The 16,650-nt window shown below is 34.7% G+C and overlaps 1 protein-coding gene across 7 annotated transcripts in view; it reads left to right on the top strand.

Moving 5' to 3' along the window:
* LRRC7 (leucine rich repeat containing 7) overlaps positions 1–15,568 on the top strand; it is a 197,538-nt gene extending 181,970 nt beyond the window's left edge. For 4 of the 7 annotated variants that reach the window (XM_026665686.2, XM_026665685.2, XM_087960464.1 and 1 more), the window contains 2 exons: positions 2,110–2,184; positions 15,260–15,568. In XM_026665686.2, coding sequence (XP_026521471.1) covers positions 2,110–2,184; positions 15,260–15,367 — 183 coding nt within the window. In that variant the 3' untranslated portion in view covers positions 15,368–15,568. Of the gene's footprint in view, positions 1–2,109; positions 2,185–6,129; positions 7,156–8,579; positions 8,638–8,727; positions 10,108–15,259 lie in introns of those variants that run through there. The other 3 variants (XR_015748611.1, XM_087960465.1, XM_087960466.1) reach the window with 3 other exon arrangements.
* The last annotated feature ends 1,082 nt before the right edge of the window (positions 15,569–16,650 follow it).

The following is a 16,650-nucleotide window of genomic DNA, read 5'->3' on the forward strand; positions in this document are numbered from 1 at the left end:
TAATAGGCCATTTGGAATTTGAAACATACAGCCCTTGGGTGAAATAATTAACTGCTATTTCTTTATGGTTAATCTGCCTTTAATAATTTCATATATTTTCTTCGCAAATGTTTTTGGTTCTTTAACTATTGTCTTTCATTCAATTATGCATTTAGAATCTTTGTTGAAAGCGATGTTGCATACATACATACAATACATATGCATTAACGCTTTTTGATGCATCTGTAACATTGTATTAAGACAAGTGCTTGTATTTATCCACTAGCAGCATTTAAACAAATGGGAAGGTCCATATCATAATGTACATTCTTAGAGCAATGAGACAGTAATGAGATAAACAGATTTTTACTTTTTCTTATTATTTCAATATGTATTTTCAATTCCCATGAAACTTAGGAAACATTTTTGTAGCATTTTTGGTTTATAAGAAAGATTTGGCCTGTTCTTTAGTAACATTGTACATGTCAAGCACAGGAAAATCAGAAAGTCCAGGCAGTTCAAATGAATATAAAGGTTTATTGCAGGAATCTGACCTACTAATTTTGAGAGCAAATAGGCAGTAGATAAGAGTCAATAGAATTCAAGGTGGGCTGGACTTAAATCTCTTGTAGGCATGAAGGGACTCAAGACTGATGTTGCATTTGATGCCTACCTCGGGTTCAGCCTGGTCATCTCCTACAATATATTAAATACCGTGTTTCTCCAACAATACGACCTCCCCCAATAGGAAGACCCAGCATGTTTTCTAGGCATAAAATGAAATTAAGCCCCTCCCCCCAAATTTAGGCCTATTTTAAAACATGCAAAATGGGGGGAAGGGCGGGGGGACTTGCTGTTAGGAGCGCCCTGCAGGCAGCAATTCCTTGCCACCAGCTGCTCCTAATGGGCAATCATGGCAGAACGCGGAGAGCTCCCTACTCCTGCCAAGCACCTTTGTGGCAGACCCAAGACCTTCAGCACCCGCCGCTGTTGATTTCCCTTCTGCCCATGCCGCCGCCGTGTTTGGAGCTGCCACTTCCACGTTTGGAGCACCACTGCTGTTTGGAGCACCGCTGCCATTTGGAGCTGCCGCTTCTGCATTTGGAGCTGCCTCTGCGTTTGGAGCTGCCGCTTCCACGTTTGGAGCACTGCCGCTATTTGGAACACCACCGCCATTTGGAGCACTGCCACCACTCCAAACATGGCGGCAGCTCCAAATGCGGAAGTGGCATGATGGTGGTGCTCCAAATGGCGGTGGCACTCCAAATGGCAGCGGCACTCCAAACATGGAAGCGGCAGCTCCAAACGTGGCGGTGGTGCTCCAAATGGCAGCGGCACTCCAAACACAGAAGCGGCAGCTCCAAACGTGGCGGCGGTGCTCCAAATGGTGGCGGCACTCCAAATGGCAGCAGCACTCCAAACACGGAAGCGACAGCTCCAAACGTGGCGGCAGAATGGGCAGAAGGGAAAGCAACAGCGGCGGGTGCCAAAGGTCTTGGGTCTGCAGCAAAGGTGTTTGGTGGGAGCTCTCTGCGCTTCGACATGATCACCCGTTAGGAGCGGCTGGTGGCGAAGCTGCCTGCAGGGCGCTCTAGATGAGGATGCAAGGGGGAGAATTAAGTCACCCCCGAAAAGACGGCCTAGCCGTTTTTTCAGGGCTCAAAAAAATATAAGACCCGGCCTTATTTTATGAGAAACACGGTAGATATTGCCTGAAATTCTGTTTCTTCTGCATCTTAATTCAAGAATACAATTTAATATTAAAAAGATCTTTGTAGATGCTGTTTGGTTTTATAGCAAAAGATACTATTCAGGTCAATATAGGAACTGCTAATATGATATAAATCTATAAGATTCATTTTGTGAGAGACTGAGAAAGATATTCCAACACAGAAAACATACATCTGTATGAGAGTTTCAGAGGTTGTGGCTTCCAATTCAATAAAATGATAGATTAACATGTATACCTGAACAACAGCTTTATAGCTTATGGAAAACTTAGAAATCAGCAAAGAGATTGGTTACAACTATTGTAATGGTCATTAGTATTATGACAGTCACTGATTTAACCTATACAGAAACCTTTAGTGAGCTCTCAGTTGTCTAATTTCTGTTGTTTTTGACTTGTAGGGTATCTTTGTTACTAGGGTTCAGCCTGATGGGCCAGCATCCAACCTGCTTCAGCCTGGTGATAAGATTATTCAGGTAAATGACAACTGTTATTTAATGAAAGCATGGTTTTACTGCAGATATCCTTGCTCATCTACATGCTGTCATATTCCATATTTCTCTGCCTGCCCAAAATAAGTTTCAAGGGGTCTGAGACTGAGATTCAAGTGCTAAAGTGCTGATAGTCTGCACAGAATTGCTACTCTCACAAATAGACATGGATTTGTTGTTGGCTAAGTATGAAGAAGAGAGAGGAAGCAAGGCTGTTTGAAGTAGATAGTATGTTCTGAATAGAAATAGTCAATATTAACATGAAGTTTGCATAATATTTACCTAAGACCTATATTATTTACTTATAGAACTTAGTATTTTATTCCTGAATGTGAAGCTGGCTGAAGAGACACCTACGTATAACTTTTTTTAAAAAAAAGCAGAATCAATGCAGGATTTAAAAACCTTTTTTTTTTTTTTTATGTGTCTGTTGGCTGATGGTCCAGTAGTAGAGCCAAATAATTTTTAGGAAGGGATTTGATTTATCCTGTAAGCTACAATAATGGGATTCAATGTTAACAAACAAACAAAAACAAAAACCCTGGGAATCATATTAATTTTTATTTATTAGCTTATGTTATAAATATTTATGCTAGTACAGAGATAAATCTATTTTATTGGATTTTATTGTACCCAAAATACAACTACCTTCAAATTATGTACGGTAGTTCACTATTCTAAATAAAGGAAGAGATTTTGATTGTTTTCCCCCTTTCTTAAAACTTTTTGCCTACTTTTATTTTACTGTTTATTGTTCTTCAGTATCACAGAACTGAAAAGTTTGAATAAGTAATTTTTATAAAAAGAAAAAGAAAAAAAATGTTGTCCATTTACCTGATATAATCTTTTCCGCATTAAACTGTAGAAGTCCAGCCTGCACTCAAGATATTCTCTGTGGCAATAACCATTTCATAAGACATTTAAGTGCACACCCAATCTGTGATTTTATGCTTGCCAACAGAGTCCTGTGTCAATTCCTCAAGGATTTGCACTATAAACAAACACCACTACCATGCTAATATTAGAGCACAATTTTATTTCAGTGTCGAGGGCATAGTACCATTCTGTATTCATTTCAGAAAAGAGATTCAATGTGAATGTTTCTTAATCTGACTGGATCACTGACTCATAAAACTTGTCCCAAGAAATTGCTGCAAATTCTTATGCCTTTTAAGCATTTTGTAGTAAATAATCAATTAATTAAAAAAACATTTCCAAATTAGGATTCTGGTATCTTCCATCATTTATACATTTTCAACTATGTAAAAGAATTGCCTTTTGTGTATTGAGATGGATAGCTGTCCGACAAGCTTGCTAAACTAATGTGCTTTTATTTAAGCCAATTAGTCATTATTTCCAAATCATGCATGTTTAAGCATAACTACCCAATAAATCAATAAGATTTCTTTCCAAGTCAGCATACTGACAGCAACGATACTGTTGGATTTAACAGTACTTTTTCAAATAATGTGAGCTACATTCAGACTGTAGAATATTCAAATTTGCAATGAATTCTTCAGATTTAGTAAAATACCAGCAAGACGACTATGGCTTATGATCATCAATTGCAACTTTGATGGACTGGAACAATAAGCTAATCATTTTATTGAAAATGTTGATAGACAAGCAGATTTCTATAGGATAAGTTTTGGGATCCACTCTATCCAGATGTTTCACAGAAAGTATACGCAACCTAAGTCACTGATCTTATATCTACACATTAATGGTTATTGATATGGATCTGGTTCACTTTTATATGTGGCATGTCTCTTTGTCAGTGGAAACATTTTAAGGGAATAACAAAACTAAGCTTCTGTTGCACTTGCTTTTTAAACATGCTTAACATATATCCTCCACACTCATTCCCTTTTTTATTATTCAAATGCAGTCACTCTTTGAATCCTTCTTTTCCTTCACTTTGTCTCATTCATTCCCTTTCCCAATTATTAGAGCAGTGTCCTATGTTGGCATCTACAGAGAAAAATAAATACATAAATCAATTTTAATAATTATGAGATACAAATTCATAATAAAAATAAACTATGAAAACCTCAAAACTTATTTTCTACATTTGTCTAAGTTATTTTAATATTACTAGCATTGTCATATAATAATACATGTTAGGCTTAGGTAGGGAGGCATTCTGTGAACCTGGCCTCTCAATTACTACTAGAGTGGATCTAGAATAGAGCAGTAGATAATGTTGGTAAGTATACATATGTAAGCATATAAGTGGAAGAGACTAGAATTTATAGGTAAAGGGAAAATTAAGAGGTTGCAGGAAGAGGAAGAAGTTGTAGCTTAGGTTTTTCTACTCTGCTATTTCTTTCCTTGTGTTAGGCTACAGGATTTCTTGCATTCTTTGTATACCTAGTTTAATCCAAACTAAAGATAGATACAATTTTAGTTATAAAATGGGGATGATCAGTCTGTGAAGGACAGATGAATCAAAACTTTGCAAGAAGAACTTACTGTTTGTTCATGGTTGGTCAACCTTGATCTAACTTTGACTCTGCATGTGGTCTTTCTCTAAGGGAGCAGGTCCGTGATGTGAAGATTTTCCTGGCCTTCTGGCACTTGCTAGTAGCGGAGGTGGGGGCCCTGGCCAGGAGTTCCTTCACCCAGATTTGGCTGCTGTGCCAATTATTGGTCTTTTTGGATTAGGAGGCCATGACAACAGTGACTCATGTCCTGATCACCTCATAGTTAAACCACTGCATCCACTTAATATTGGATTGCCTTTTTAAGGTGACTTGGAAGCGAATACTTGTCCTATCTGTTTATTTGCTAGCTGGCAATTTAGCAGATTTAGCAATGTAATGGTTAGCCCTTCAAGATAGACCAGACTAGGCAACTAAAATCATGAAGATCAATATTACTTTTTTTAAAAAGTTATAGTAATAGGTCCTTGCAAGTCTGAGTGTATCTCTCCCCTCTCTTCCTTTACCTTGTGTGAACTAGGGAGGGGCCTGTGAGATGTTTACATGCATTAGACTTCTAGGCCACACTTGGGGATTTTGATTACCTCATGATTACCTTGGCAGTGACTCTTCGTCCTATCCCTCAAGGCCCTATTCCCTCTCCTCTACATTAACAATAATGATAGTATTGGTACATTGCTATTTTAATTGCCTGCAGGTCCATTTCAAAGTGCTGGTTGTCATTGTTAAAACTCTCCATAGCTTGGCTCCTGGGTATTTACAGGATCATCTTCCTTAACAAGATTTAGCCCACCTTGTGCTACTTTTCTGGGAGGATATGCCAAGGGTTTCTATTGCATGAAAAGTGATAAGAGTAGAACCTAAGGTCCTAAGGGAATAGAATGCCACTAATCTCTTTGCCTTTAGGAAGGCACTTAAGATCTTATCGTTCCATAGAGCACTTGAATGCTGGTGATGGAAAGGCAATTTGTTAGTTATCTAGCCACAGTTATGAGGTGATGCAAAGCAAAAGGCTATTTTATTTTTACCTACAGCATCATCACAATAGATGACACTGTAGGTGTTCTCTTTGCTTATATGTTTTGTCACCATTACATTGCGAGAGGTATGAAGAGAACATGTTCCCTGCAGATTAAGAAGAACACCTTTATTTATCTTTAAGTGTAACATCCTGCCATATTTTTTAAAAAAAACTAGATAATAGATTGAAAATAAATGTTCACTTATGACAGCTTGAAGAAACATAATTATAATGTTAGGACATTGACATTATGTCAACATCTTAAGATAATTATGGAAATAATAGAATTTCTTAAGTCTATTTATTTATTTATTTATTAATTTCTATTTATTAATTTCTGCTACAGTGCACAAAGACCCATATAAAGCATCCATGGTAAAACTATCTCCATGTTAGCATATCTTGAACTATTAGAAACTGTTCTAAAAAGAGCATACTTGGCATGAATTTTCATTATATGTTTTTCAGGAGCCGTTCTGATGACATTCAGTTAAGACCTAAATCATAGGGAATTCTGCCACCAAGTAAACTTAACCCATTTTAAAATATCAAGAGTCCTTTTGCAGACAATGTTAGACATTTGCAATTGCTTCTTGAACATGACTAGAGGAATTCTAGATTGAAAATGACTGCCAACTTGTACACTCTCTTCTTCCCATCACATTGGGTCCACAGGTTTGGCTTTGCTTTGTTTTTTTTAATATACTTTAGGCTTGGTTTCCATACTCATTTCTGATATGGTTAAGTCATTGTTAGAGCTTTCCTTTGCTAACTGAGCAATATGTGAGTTGTATGAGTGAGTGGTCTTAAAAAATATGTGTGCTCCCTTGTGTCAGAAACACAACTATTAATTGCTGCTGAAATCTTTCAATAAATGGATTTTGGCTAATAGACCTAACTTCTACCAAAAAAAATCAACAACAACAGGTAAAGAATGTCGAATCAGGCAGGGCTCAGGAAAGAGAAGAAGGGTTTCCAGTAGCATGTCCTGCCTACTGGATGAGTAGGTCAAGTGTTGAATTATTGTCACCCTTGCATAGTAGAAAGCTTGTTTCCCTTTTTTCTGAATGCTGAAAGTTTCAGGTGAGTCTTTGTTCAGGGTTTTGTTTTGTCAGATTGAAAGAAGAGGAGAAAGGTCCTTTTTGGTAGTACATTTGTCCATTTAGAAGACATATTCACAGTGATAAAGAATTGACAGAGAATGTCCTATTGACTTTATACCAAAATAATAGATATTGGTCCTTTGCTCTCTTGTGTAAGTGCTGCAGAGTGAAAGGCCTGGATTGCAATTGGCATGGACTCTTCAAACAAAGCAGGGCTGGAGCATTTTACTTCATTTATGGGCAACACATTCAGCATGCTTTAAAATACCTTTTATAGTTGTTTAATTATTGTTCACAATCTGTTTGGTTACCTAAGGGACAGGGAGAATAATCATATTTAAATATATCATCTGATAATTAATAGTTCATACATTTAGCCTGGAATGTTTGAATTGTCATGAAATGATAATTCAATCTGTAGTTGTTACAGGTAATCCTTGATTTGCAACTATATTTGGGGCCAGAATTTCACTAAGCAATGTGGTTGTTAAGAGTCATCATGTGACCAAACCTGATTTTATGACCATCATTGCAATCATTAAGTTAATCACCATAGATATAAGTAAATTACTGTGGTCATTAAGTGAATCAGCTTCCCCAATTGACTTTGCTTGTTGGAAGCCGGCTGGGAAGGTTGCAAACTATGATTATGTGATGCTGTAAATGCAAGCTGGTTGTCAAGCTGCTGAATTGTGATCATGTGATCATGGTATAGTGGGATGGTCATAATATCAAGGAGGGGTGGTCTATCTTTTTTTTCTTTTCTTTTTTTGAGGCTGTTGTAACTTGGAATCATCATGGTTATAAGTCAAGGATTACCCATCATCTACAATGGATCATTCATACATGCACATTATAACTGAACAATACACTTGATAAATATGCATTGTTTTTATGCTAAGTTATATAATAAGCCATCCATTAGGTCCGGTTCACACAATGAATTAGCCCACTAAGAGTCATTTAGACATGAACATTTACTCTTTTCAGTAAACTTTTCATGCAAAATGACTCACTGAGAGTTCCAGAAATGGACATGATAAAATCTTATTTTGTTATTGTTTACAATTTTTGAAAAGATATGGCAAATTATTAGCTTTAGATATAATCTTACTGGAACTATAAACTTTTTTGGAATATTTCTACTTATACTTTTCTGAGACATATAACAGGATTTACATAATTACTATGACTAATGTAGTTATATACAGATATGTGACTTCCTGGGGACTACTTAATTAATATGTGTTGTGGTAGTAACCCTAATGCCCTTCCAGTCTAAATTTGCCTAGTCTTAAATAAAATGATATAAGGGTATCAACTACTTACTGTAATTTGATTCCCAACATCAACAATAGGTTCAAACAGGAGAAAAGTGCTCAGACACAGGACTCCAGAAAGAATTCAAGAGGTAAAATTTGGCTCCCTGTACACTCCAGAGATGTGTGGGCTGTGAACCTTTTCTTAGCCCTTTGTATTTCTTGTGTATGTAAGTGGACAGAATATTGTTCAAATTAAAACAACAAAACAAAACAACAAAAAACAGGTGTGGAAACCATTGGGCCTCGAATGCATTCCATTTTCATTGTGATAATTCACATCCCCTTTATCCAAGGCGTAAGTGGGCAAAACAGAAATTATCCCATCTTAAAAGCATATCTGTGTTGTGAAAAAGGACGCATGAGAGGTTCTTCCTAGCATATAGATGATGTTTCAGGCTCTCAATAGAAACTGCTTTTGTTTAAGTACCAGTTATCAATAAATTGGGCGGTGGCAAAGTAGCCAAACCACAGCCACAATACTTTCCTTTTTCAGATTTCAGAAACTGGTTATTACCCTGACTTGTGGCCAACAAACCTGGGGTGGTTTCATGGTAAGTTCGGCAATTAATTCAAACCTAATAAGAATTGCTGTCAAATAAAATTAGCACTGAGGTTCTGAAATATATTTGTTCTTATTACAGATGGCCCGAATACACAAGAAGGATTGGATTTTTCTTAAATCCCACTTGTTTGTGTCTAAGCCAATCCACTCCAAAGCATCATCAACACGCTTCAGTTAAGGAAGCTTAAAGTTTGCCTATACATTGTTTTGCCTGCCTCATGCATTAACCGAACTTAACAACTGAGGACATTTTTCATTACAAAGACAACCTTCTGTTTAAAACAAACAAACAAAAGACAAATGGGGGAATAACTCCTATAATAGAAGTAATCGTTTTTTCAAGTCAACATATTTTCAAGGATAAATCTTAGGGAAATGGATTATGCGATATACAAGGATCCGTTACTCAGACAACCAGCATGCAATTCTTATTAAAGATAAAGGTGTAGGTTTGTGTTTGAAAGAGATCATATATGATCTGTCGGATCAGTATAATACCTCCATTTAAATTTTCATCTTGCACTTTAGTAAAACATGTTGCCATTAAAAATTATAAATGTCCATGACAATCGTGAATTTGAAGTGAAGTGGTATCACTGCAGGATGGAACCAAGCAGCTCTGTTTGTCTTGGTTGCATATTTCCCATCCTCACATTCTGAAGTTTACTGTAATTCTAATTTATCTTATGTTTTTGAGAGACTTACCATTTATAATTTAATTTTGCCCCAAATGATCTTTTTTTTTTTTCCCTGCTTCCATTTGTGTCACCATCTGGGAGCATGTACTATCGTAGCAGGGATTCCTCATGCATCCTTAGACTTTCCAGCAGTCTTTGTAGTCATTGCCTCTAAGGTTCAGGGGAAAGCTGTAAAAGAAGGAAGGCTGAAAGCTTGCTTACGGTAAAGTAAATCAACCAATATACCATGTGTCAGTTTATCCATGCTGCATGTTTAGGAATCACATACTGATCCTTTGATTAAATGCCTTGGATAGAAAATGTGAACAGCCCTTTGCACTGCATCACAATCAAATCAAATAGAATTTTACAAAAAAGAATAGTTTTACTCATTTCCAATCAAAACATCATTTTAAAATGTTATTTTCCCATTCAAAAATAAGATTACTCTGGAGTAAATAGATGTGGCCTAAATTAGAGGTTTTCAAATCTTAGCTGGGAAATCAAATTTAGGCCATCAGGAAATGAGAAAGGGACATACAGACAGACGTTTTTGCATTTAAGGCTACTTACTACAACAAGATGGACCATCAGCCTTTATATTTAAAAAAACCTAAATAGAGGCCAGGGTAAACCTGGCTGCCAGAAATATTCCTCGAAGGTTTTGCACATGAAATTCAAGGCTTTGTTGAATGTCTTTTATCCGTCTGGAATTTGTACTCTTTCTCTTAAATTATTTTCTTGCTGTTTGTTAAAGCAACATTTAACTTAATTAAAAAAAATCTTTTGTGTGTGGACTCTCTATTTATTATTACACTTCTCACTTCCTTCTCTGTTATATAAAAAAATAGATTTACTTATTTGACAATGCATATATTACTATTTGTTCCTGGGTATCCTACCTTCACATACACATGTGATATGCACACATGATCAGTTAGGAATTAGAAAACAATACATTACTGTTCAACTATACTAGGGAAAACATTCTAACTCTATGTGAGAAATTTCCTCAAATTCACATAAGCAATTAGAAATTAGTAGTTCAGAGCAATATTCATATTGAAAAGGTAGATATGTTTATTTGACACATGTCAACAAGGAAAACAAATCATTCACATCACAGAGTATAATTTTTATTAATTCCTAGCAGTATATTTTAATGCATGGGTTAGCATATCAATTCTAACAATATTTATTTGAAGATATAAATCAAAAATTAAGAAACATTTCCAAATAATGAGCCAAACTTTCCAAACTATAGATATTTTATTCTGAGCTGAGTTCCCCAGCTCATTAGCAAATTTTTATAAACAATGAAACTTAAAGCTAAAGTGTCTGGGTAACACAAGGTATCAACTACCTGCAAATAGAATAACACATCTCAGTGTATCTGTAAGAATTTTAATGTATTATAATTTCTATAAATGTATAGAATATAAGTTTATAAATCTAAACATACACCTTTATAAAGTAGATCCTAGTAATTACAAGGCCATGGTCATTTTTTTTTTCTTGACAGTATGGAAGTTTTTGCCATCTATTTTATTTCCTCAATTAATCTGGAATTACTTGATAGCTTTCCACCTTACATAAATGTTAATAAAATTAGATCCTCTTAGCTTTTTCAGTAAGTTTGATTAGCTATTACTGCTTGCTATGATAACTATCTCTATCAATCAGTGCAATTAAAAATAGTAATCTAATAATTATATTTTGTTATCTGTTATAACATTGTTGCCTTTGTGAGATGGCTGATCATATAAATTCAATATAAATAAATAAAAATGGTAAAGAGCATAAAAGCCTCTGAAGCAAACACAGTCATTCTCTATCTAAACCGTCATCTTTATTAAAATAGGATGTGTATAGTTATAGATTTTATGAGAGTAGTGAGCATAAATATTACATCAAACTCAAAGATTGAGAATTTGAATAAAAGAACCCAAGACCACATTGTTATATTTCTTTTTAAATTTTGCACATTATGCAGATATTTTGTCATATTATTGCCCATTTTAAAAGATTATGTTGAAAACATGAAAGAGGAAGGAAGGAAAGAAGGAAGGAAGGAAGGAAGGAAGGAAGGAAGGAAGGAAGGAAGGAAGGAAGGAAGGAAGGAAGGAAGGAAGGAAGTTGGAGTAATCAGGTAAAGTGCAGAAAAAAATAGTAAGCAGCTAAATCTAGTTTTGGTCAATACCATTCACCATACACTACTCATGCATTCTATTTTAATCTTTAAACCATCCTTGCTTTTATGATGTCAGTAGATTGACTTTTCTTCTTTAGAAAAGTCTTCTTTTTCTTTGAGAACTTCATGAACTCCATTCAACCATAACAGTCTTGAGTTTCCTCTTCTTCTCAATACACCACTATCCCTTCATGTATTTGTTTTGCAATTTAATATTGCATCCTAATTCAGTTTCTATACACCCATCTCTACATATTTTTGTGTTGATCATTCTTTCCTGTATTCAATCCACATTGATTCAGCACCTAGTTTTACTTAACTCTATTTTTTCTTGTTTTCCACATAACGTTCTGAAATAATGCATTCCCACTGTATATCCAACACTCACACATTTATTCCTTTGACAAACATTTATTTCTCTCAACAAACACATAAAATCCTCTTTTACCATCATTTACACGTCTAGCATCTTCCCAATTTTAGTAAACATTCTACCAGGCTACATAAATTTAGATATTTGCTTTAATTTTTCACAGTGCACATATTACTAGCAATCATTTACTCCAATAGCGGTGTCAAACATGACTACCTTGAATTCTTATCCATACTCATTCCAAAACAGTCTAACAAATGCTGTAAATATTAGGTTCATTGCAACAAGTATTATTTTGTAGTCAAGGTACACATACATCCATGCCCTCAACAAACCAAAAACTCTGTTTATACATTTACACAAAAATAAATCAAACAATCTATTGGACATTGTTGTATTCTTTCCTATCTGTGTTCAATGTTGAAGCACTTATTAATCATTTCATTAAGTCTCACACATTCATTGTTTCTTCATATACTGCTCTTGTCACATTCAGCATTCAACTTTCTACTCCATACACATGCAAAACATCCTGTTATTCAAACCTGTTCATTTCATATTAAGGCTTTGAGCAGCCACAATTTTCACTTATCACTCCAAATAAGAGAAAGTTATCAGCCTTAAATTATACCCTTGCCATATGAAACTCATTCTGTTAATGATAAAGTCATACTACCAGCTATACCAACTATAGTCTTTTTGCCAAATGTAATTTTATTTCAAGGATGTTCATGTTAGGATCTCTAAAGTCTGCTTTGCAAGCCAACATAATATTGTCTATCCCACCAACCAGAAATTAGGTGAATTGTCTTAACACTCTCAAGATATCTGAAATATTATTACAATTTGCTCTGAAATTTTTTTTCAACAAAAGCTTTTCTATCCAGGCATGGTGCTCAGACCTGAACTAAAGAAAAGAATTATTCCAATGAAAAACACTTTTTCCTTAACTGGATTTTACATTTATTGATTTCCTCCTCTCTTTGCATTTATTTATTTTCCTCATACATTTCAACAAACTATAAATTGTCATGCTAGCAAATTGACCAACTGCAGTATAGTTTGCCTCCAAGCCAGAACTTGAATGCACAATTTTGGAAACAAAAAGTGGTTCATTTAAACCAAAAGAGAGTATAAAAATGGGATGCGTGGGACAGGTGAAGGAGAATTGGGAACATACAAATTAAAAACTCCAAAATAGCCACCTTGTACTGCAGCAATTACACCTAGGTCGTGCTATTATTTCCCAAAATGTTACTAAACCAAAGCTGAGGAGCAGAAACTGTATATATAAATTAGAATTCTGAACTACAACATGCATAAGAATAAATTAAAAAATAAAACTTGAGTTCCAAAACATGGTATTCATTGCAATGATTATTAGAAATAGTTGAGATTGACCCAAGCATAAGGCATGAAACTCATATTCTTTATTCAAATGAGCAATTATGCAAGTAATATGACCAGATTGCTTCAATTACACATCTGTTAGATGCTCAAATAAAAATGCTAAACTTCGCATGTAGATGCTAATTTAATAAATCCAAGTTTTAGAGAAGTCTGGAGTAAATTAAGGTTAGTGATGCTTTCAGAAATAAATTCCATATTCCACAAATAGTTGTCCTAGATGATATAGCCATAGGACATCTCAATAATTTAAATAGGAATATTAAGCACATGCACACACCCCCAAAATCCCTATTAGAGATATTCACTAATACAGCCTACACAGTTGGGAGGTGGGGAAACTTTTCTTAAGGCAGATTGCTTCTTTCCATTAACACTAAGCATTTGATAGGCTTCTGCTTGTCGAATATGAAATGTTGGTCTGATATAAAGGCTATTTGGAATATGACAGTTTTTGTAAGCAATTGGTTCACAAGCCCTGTGACCTGGCTTATTTTGTTCCTAAGTAGCTATAAAGACATAGTTGATTTATTAGTTGTGCTGAATTCAAAATCTTTCCAGCCTGGAATAATAGATAGAAATAGTTTTGGGGAACGGCTGTTGGACTTCAGTAAGTGAGAAATTCCTATGGTTGTTTAATTGAGTGCAGTTTTATGCAACACCATTATCTACTTTTGTTGTTCTGTTGATTCTCCCTGTTTTCTTGGTGGAATTTGGAAAACAACTGTAGGAAAAATATGATGAAGATAGTGACTTTTGCTGTATTCTAATACCTTCCAGATGGTATACTATATTAAAATTAGGGTCGTGCTTAAAGGCAGCTTTACTCTTTAGAACTTGAGATTAATTGATAATTGATAGATTAGATAGTTATAAATGATAGATAATAGGTAAATGGGTAGATAATTGATAGATATACATTATATAGATATAATAGTTGATATATATGATATACATATATACTATATATATATGTATATACTATATATGTGTGTGTGTGTGTGTGGGTTTGGGTGTGTATGTGTGTATATATATATGTGTGTGTGTGTGTGTATATAAAATATAATATATCTACATCTATATCTATCTATCTATCTATCTATCTATCTATCTATCTATCTATCTATCTATCTATCTATCTAGTTTGCTTAAGCTTAAGAGCTTGTTTGCTAGACAGAAATGCGTGTGACTCGTACTTGATGGCTTGTATAGTGAAGCAAATGCCAGATTCTGCAGTTGGGCCTGTTGTTCATTTATTATGAGGCAAGGTTTTATTTTTTTCAAAGCATTGTCGGCTACACAGGATTTCCTGAAAATATTCCAATTCAGTTGATGTCCATGACTATTTAGGATTTTAAAATTGTTTCAGCAGTCTCAAGCTCCTCTGGGGGTCTTTGCTTAATCAATAAGGAAGGGTAAATAAGTAAATCTCTTCCCCCATGCATTCCGAGCAGCAAATTACTTTTTTTTAAAGAAGACCAATGCATGCATAGTTACCTCGCTGCTCATCCTCATCTGACATTTTTATAGAGAATTCAGTATGAGCTACTGAGCATGATGATGGGAATGTCTAGAAGGACATGGAGGGTATGATGCTGGGAATAACTTCTCTAAACCGAACAAATTTCTTAGACAAACAAAATACAACTCTATTGGCATAATATGGGAAAGACATCCAAATAAAGTTGATGATTGCTTAAGGACAAGCTGTGAAATTTGTACAGATGTTTGAACCTCAAACATCTGTACAAATTTCACAGCATGCCATTGCAATGATGCTGGCTGGGAAATTCTGGGAATGGAAGTCCTCACATCTTAAAGTGATCAAAGTAGAGAAACATTGTACTACAGCATTGTTTTTCTAAATTATACTATATCATGGGATAGTGGTAGATCTTTAAACTATATGCCCCATGTTACTAAATTCTAAAACACTTACTTTTTTCTATTTTGTCTGTTGCAGGCAAATGGACACAGTTTTGTACATATGGAACATGAAAAAGCTGTATTACTGCTGAAGAGTTTCCAGAATACAGTAGACCTAGTTATTCAACGTGAGCTCACTGTCTAAATATTTTTTTATAAATAATAAAATATGCCTAACATTTTTTGCCAATTGCTGGACCAATGGCAAATATAGTGCCAAATGTATAATATTATATGTTAGTAATGATTACCCTGGGGAAAATATAACTATATAAATATAACTTCCAAGTGATTATGTATTATTTTTCTTTGTAAGTCTCTGGCTATGCATTGGTACCAGCTTATTTTTAAAATATTCTTTTTAATTGTTTCTAGATGTCTTTATTTCAGGACATAGAAACACATACAAGTTCTTTACAAATCTTAAGTCTCCATAAAAATTACTGCCTCACAATTGTTTATGTTTTTAAAAAGAAAATTATATAAAATTATAATTCCCATAAAGTATTTCTATCTCACGTCAAATATAAATTATTTATAAAGAATATTTTAATAGTTCTATATTCAGTAACATGAGAATTGAACTTAATGGGATTCATTTCTGTAGAAATAGGTCTAGAGTTGCACTGCAGACCTGTTATCTTTTTCAGTTTTCTCTCTTTTTACAATGTAAATACATATATATCTTTTAAGAGTGCAATATCAAATTTAAAATAACATTCAATTTATTTGGGAGGGTAATGGGAGTCTACATTGGCAAACCAGGCTTTGCTACGCTCACAATTAATTATTAGAAAACATATATTCCTTTGCAGGATTTACCTCAAAGAATCTTACAATATAAATCATAAAGATAGTAACAGTAAAAGATGTTTAGTAGGGACATCAGTAGATACTGAATGTTGTATCAACTAGTTGATGGTTTGCAGATAGTTTGGACTACAACTTCCATAACCTCAGCACCCCAACCTCTGTTTATGCTGGCAGTTTGGGCTATATGTTTAGAAGACATTAAATTAGACAAACTGGTATAAGTTCTGAGGATTGTAGTCCACCTTCATCAGATGAAAGAAATGTTACTTTGAGTTACCAGAATATTCAGATATGAACAGGATTAGAATGTTACAAATCTGAGCACAGTGATAGGAAGGAAAGGAAATACAATTATTTTATTGCCCTTCACATAGTCTAAGAAAGTATGTAATTCAATATTCTTGTAACTCAAATATTTCACCTGCCAAGAGTCACAAGAATTCACCTACCATGACATACATAAATGCATAAATGTGCTATCATATATCCAATCTTTACCATGCCAAAAGGACTTTGAAAACAAGCCCAACTTTGGAATTCAGGAGTTTAAAAAATTGCCACAGATTGATTAGCCCAAGAGTCCAATACTTTTCTGTATAAGGACAGAGAAGATCA

The sequence above is a fragment of the Notechis scutatus genome, chromosome 3 (genome assembly GCF_049901735.1).
Source record: "Notechis scutatus isolate UNSWTSFEM ecotype Mainland chromosome 3, rNotScu1.2, whole genome shotgun sequence".
NCBI lineage: Eukaryota > Metazoa > Chordata > Lepidosauria > Squamata > Elapidae > Notechis > Notechis scutatus.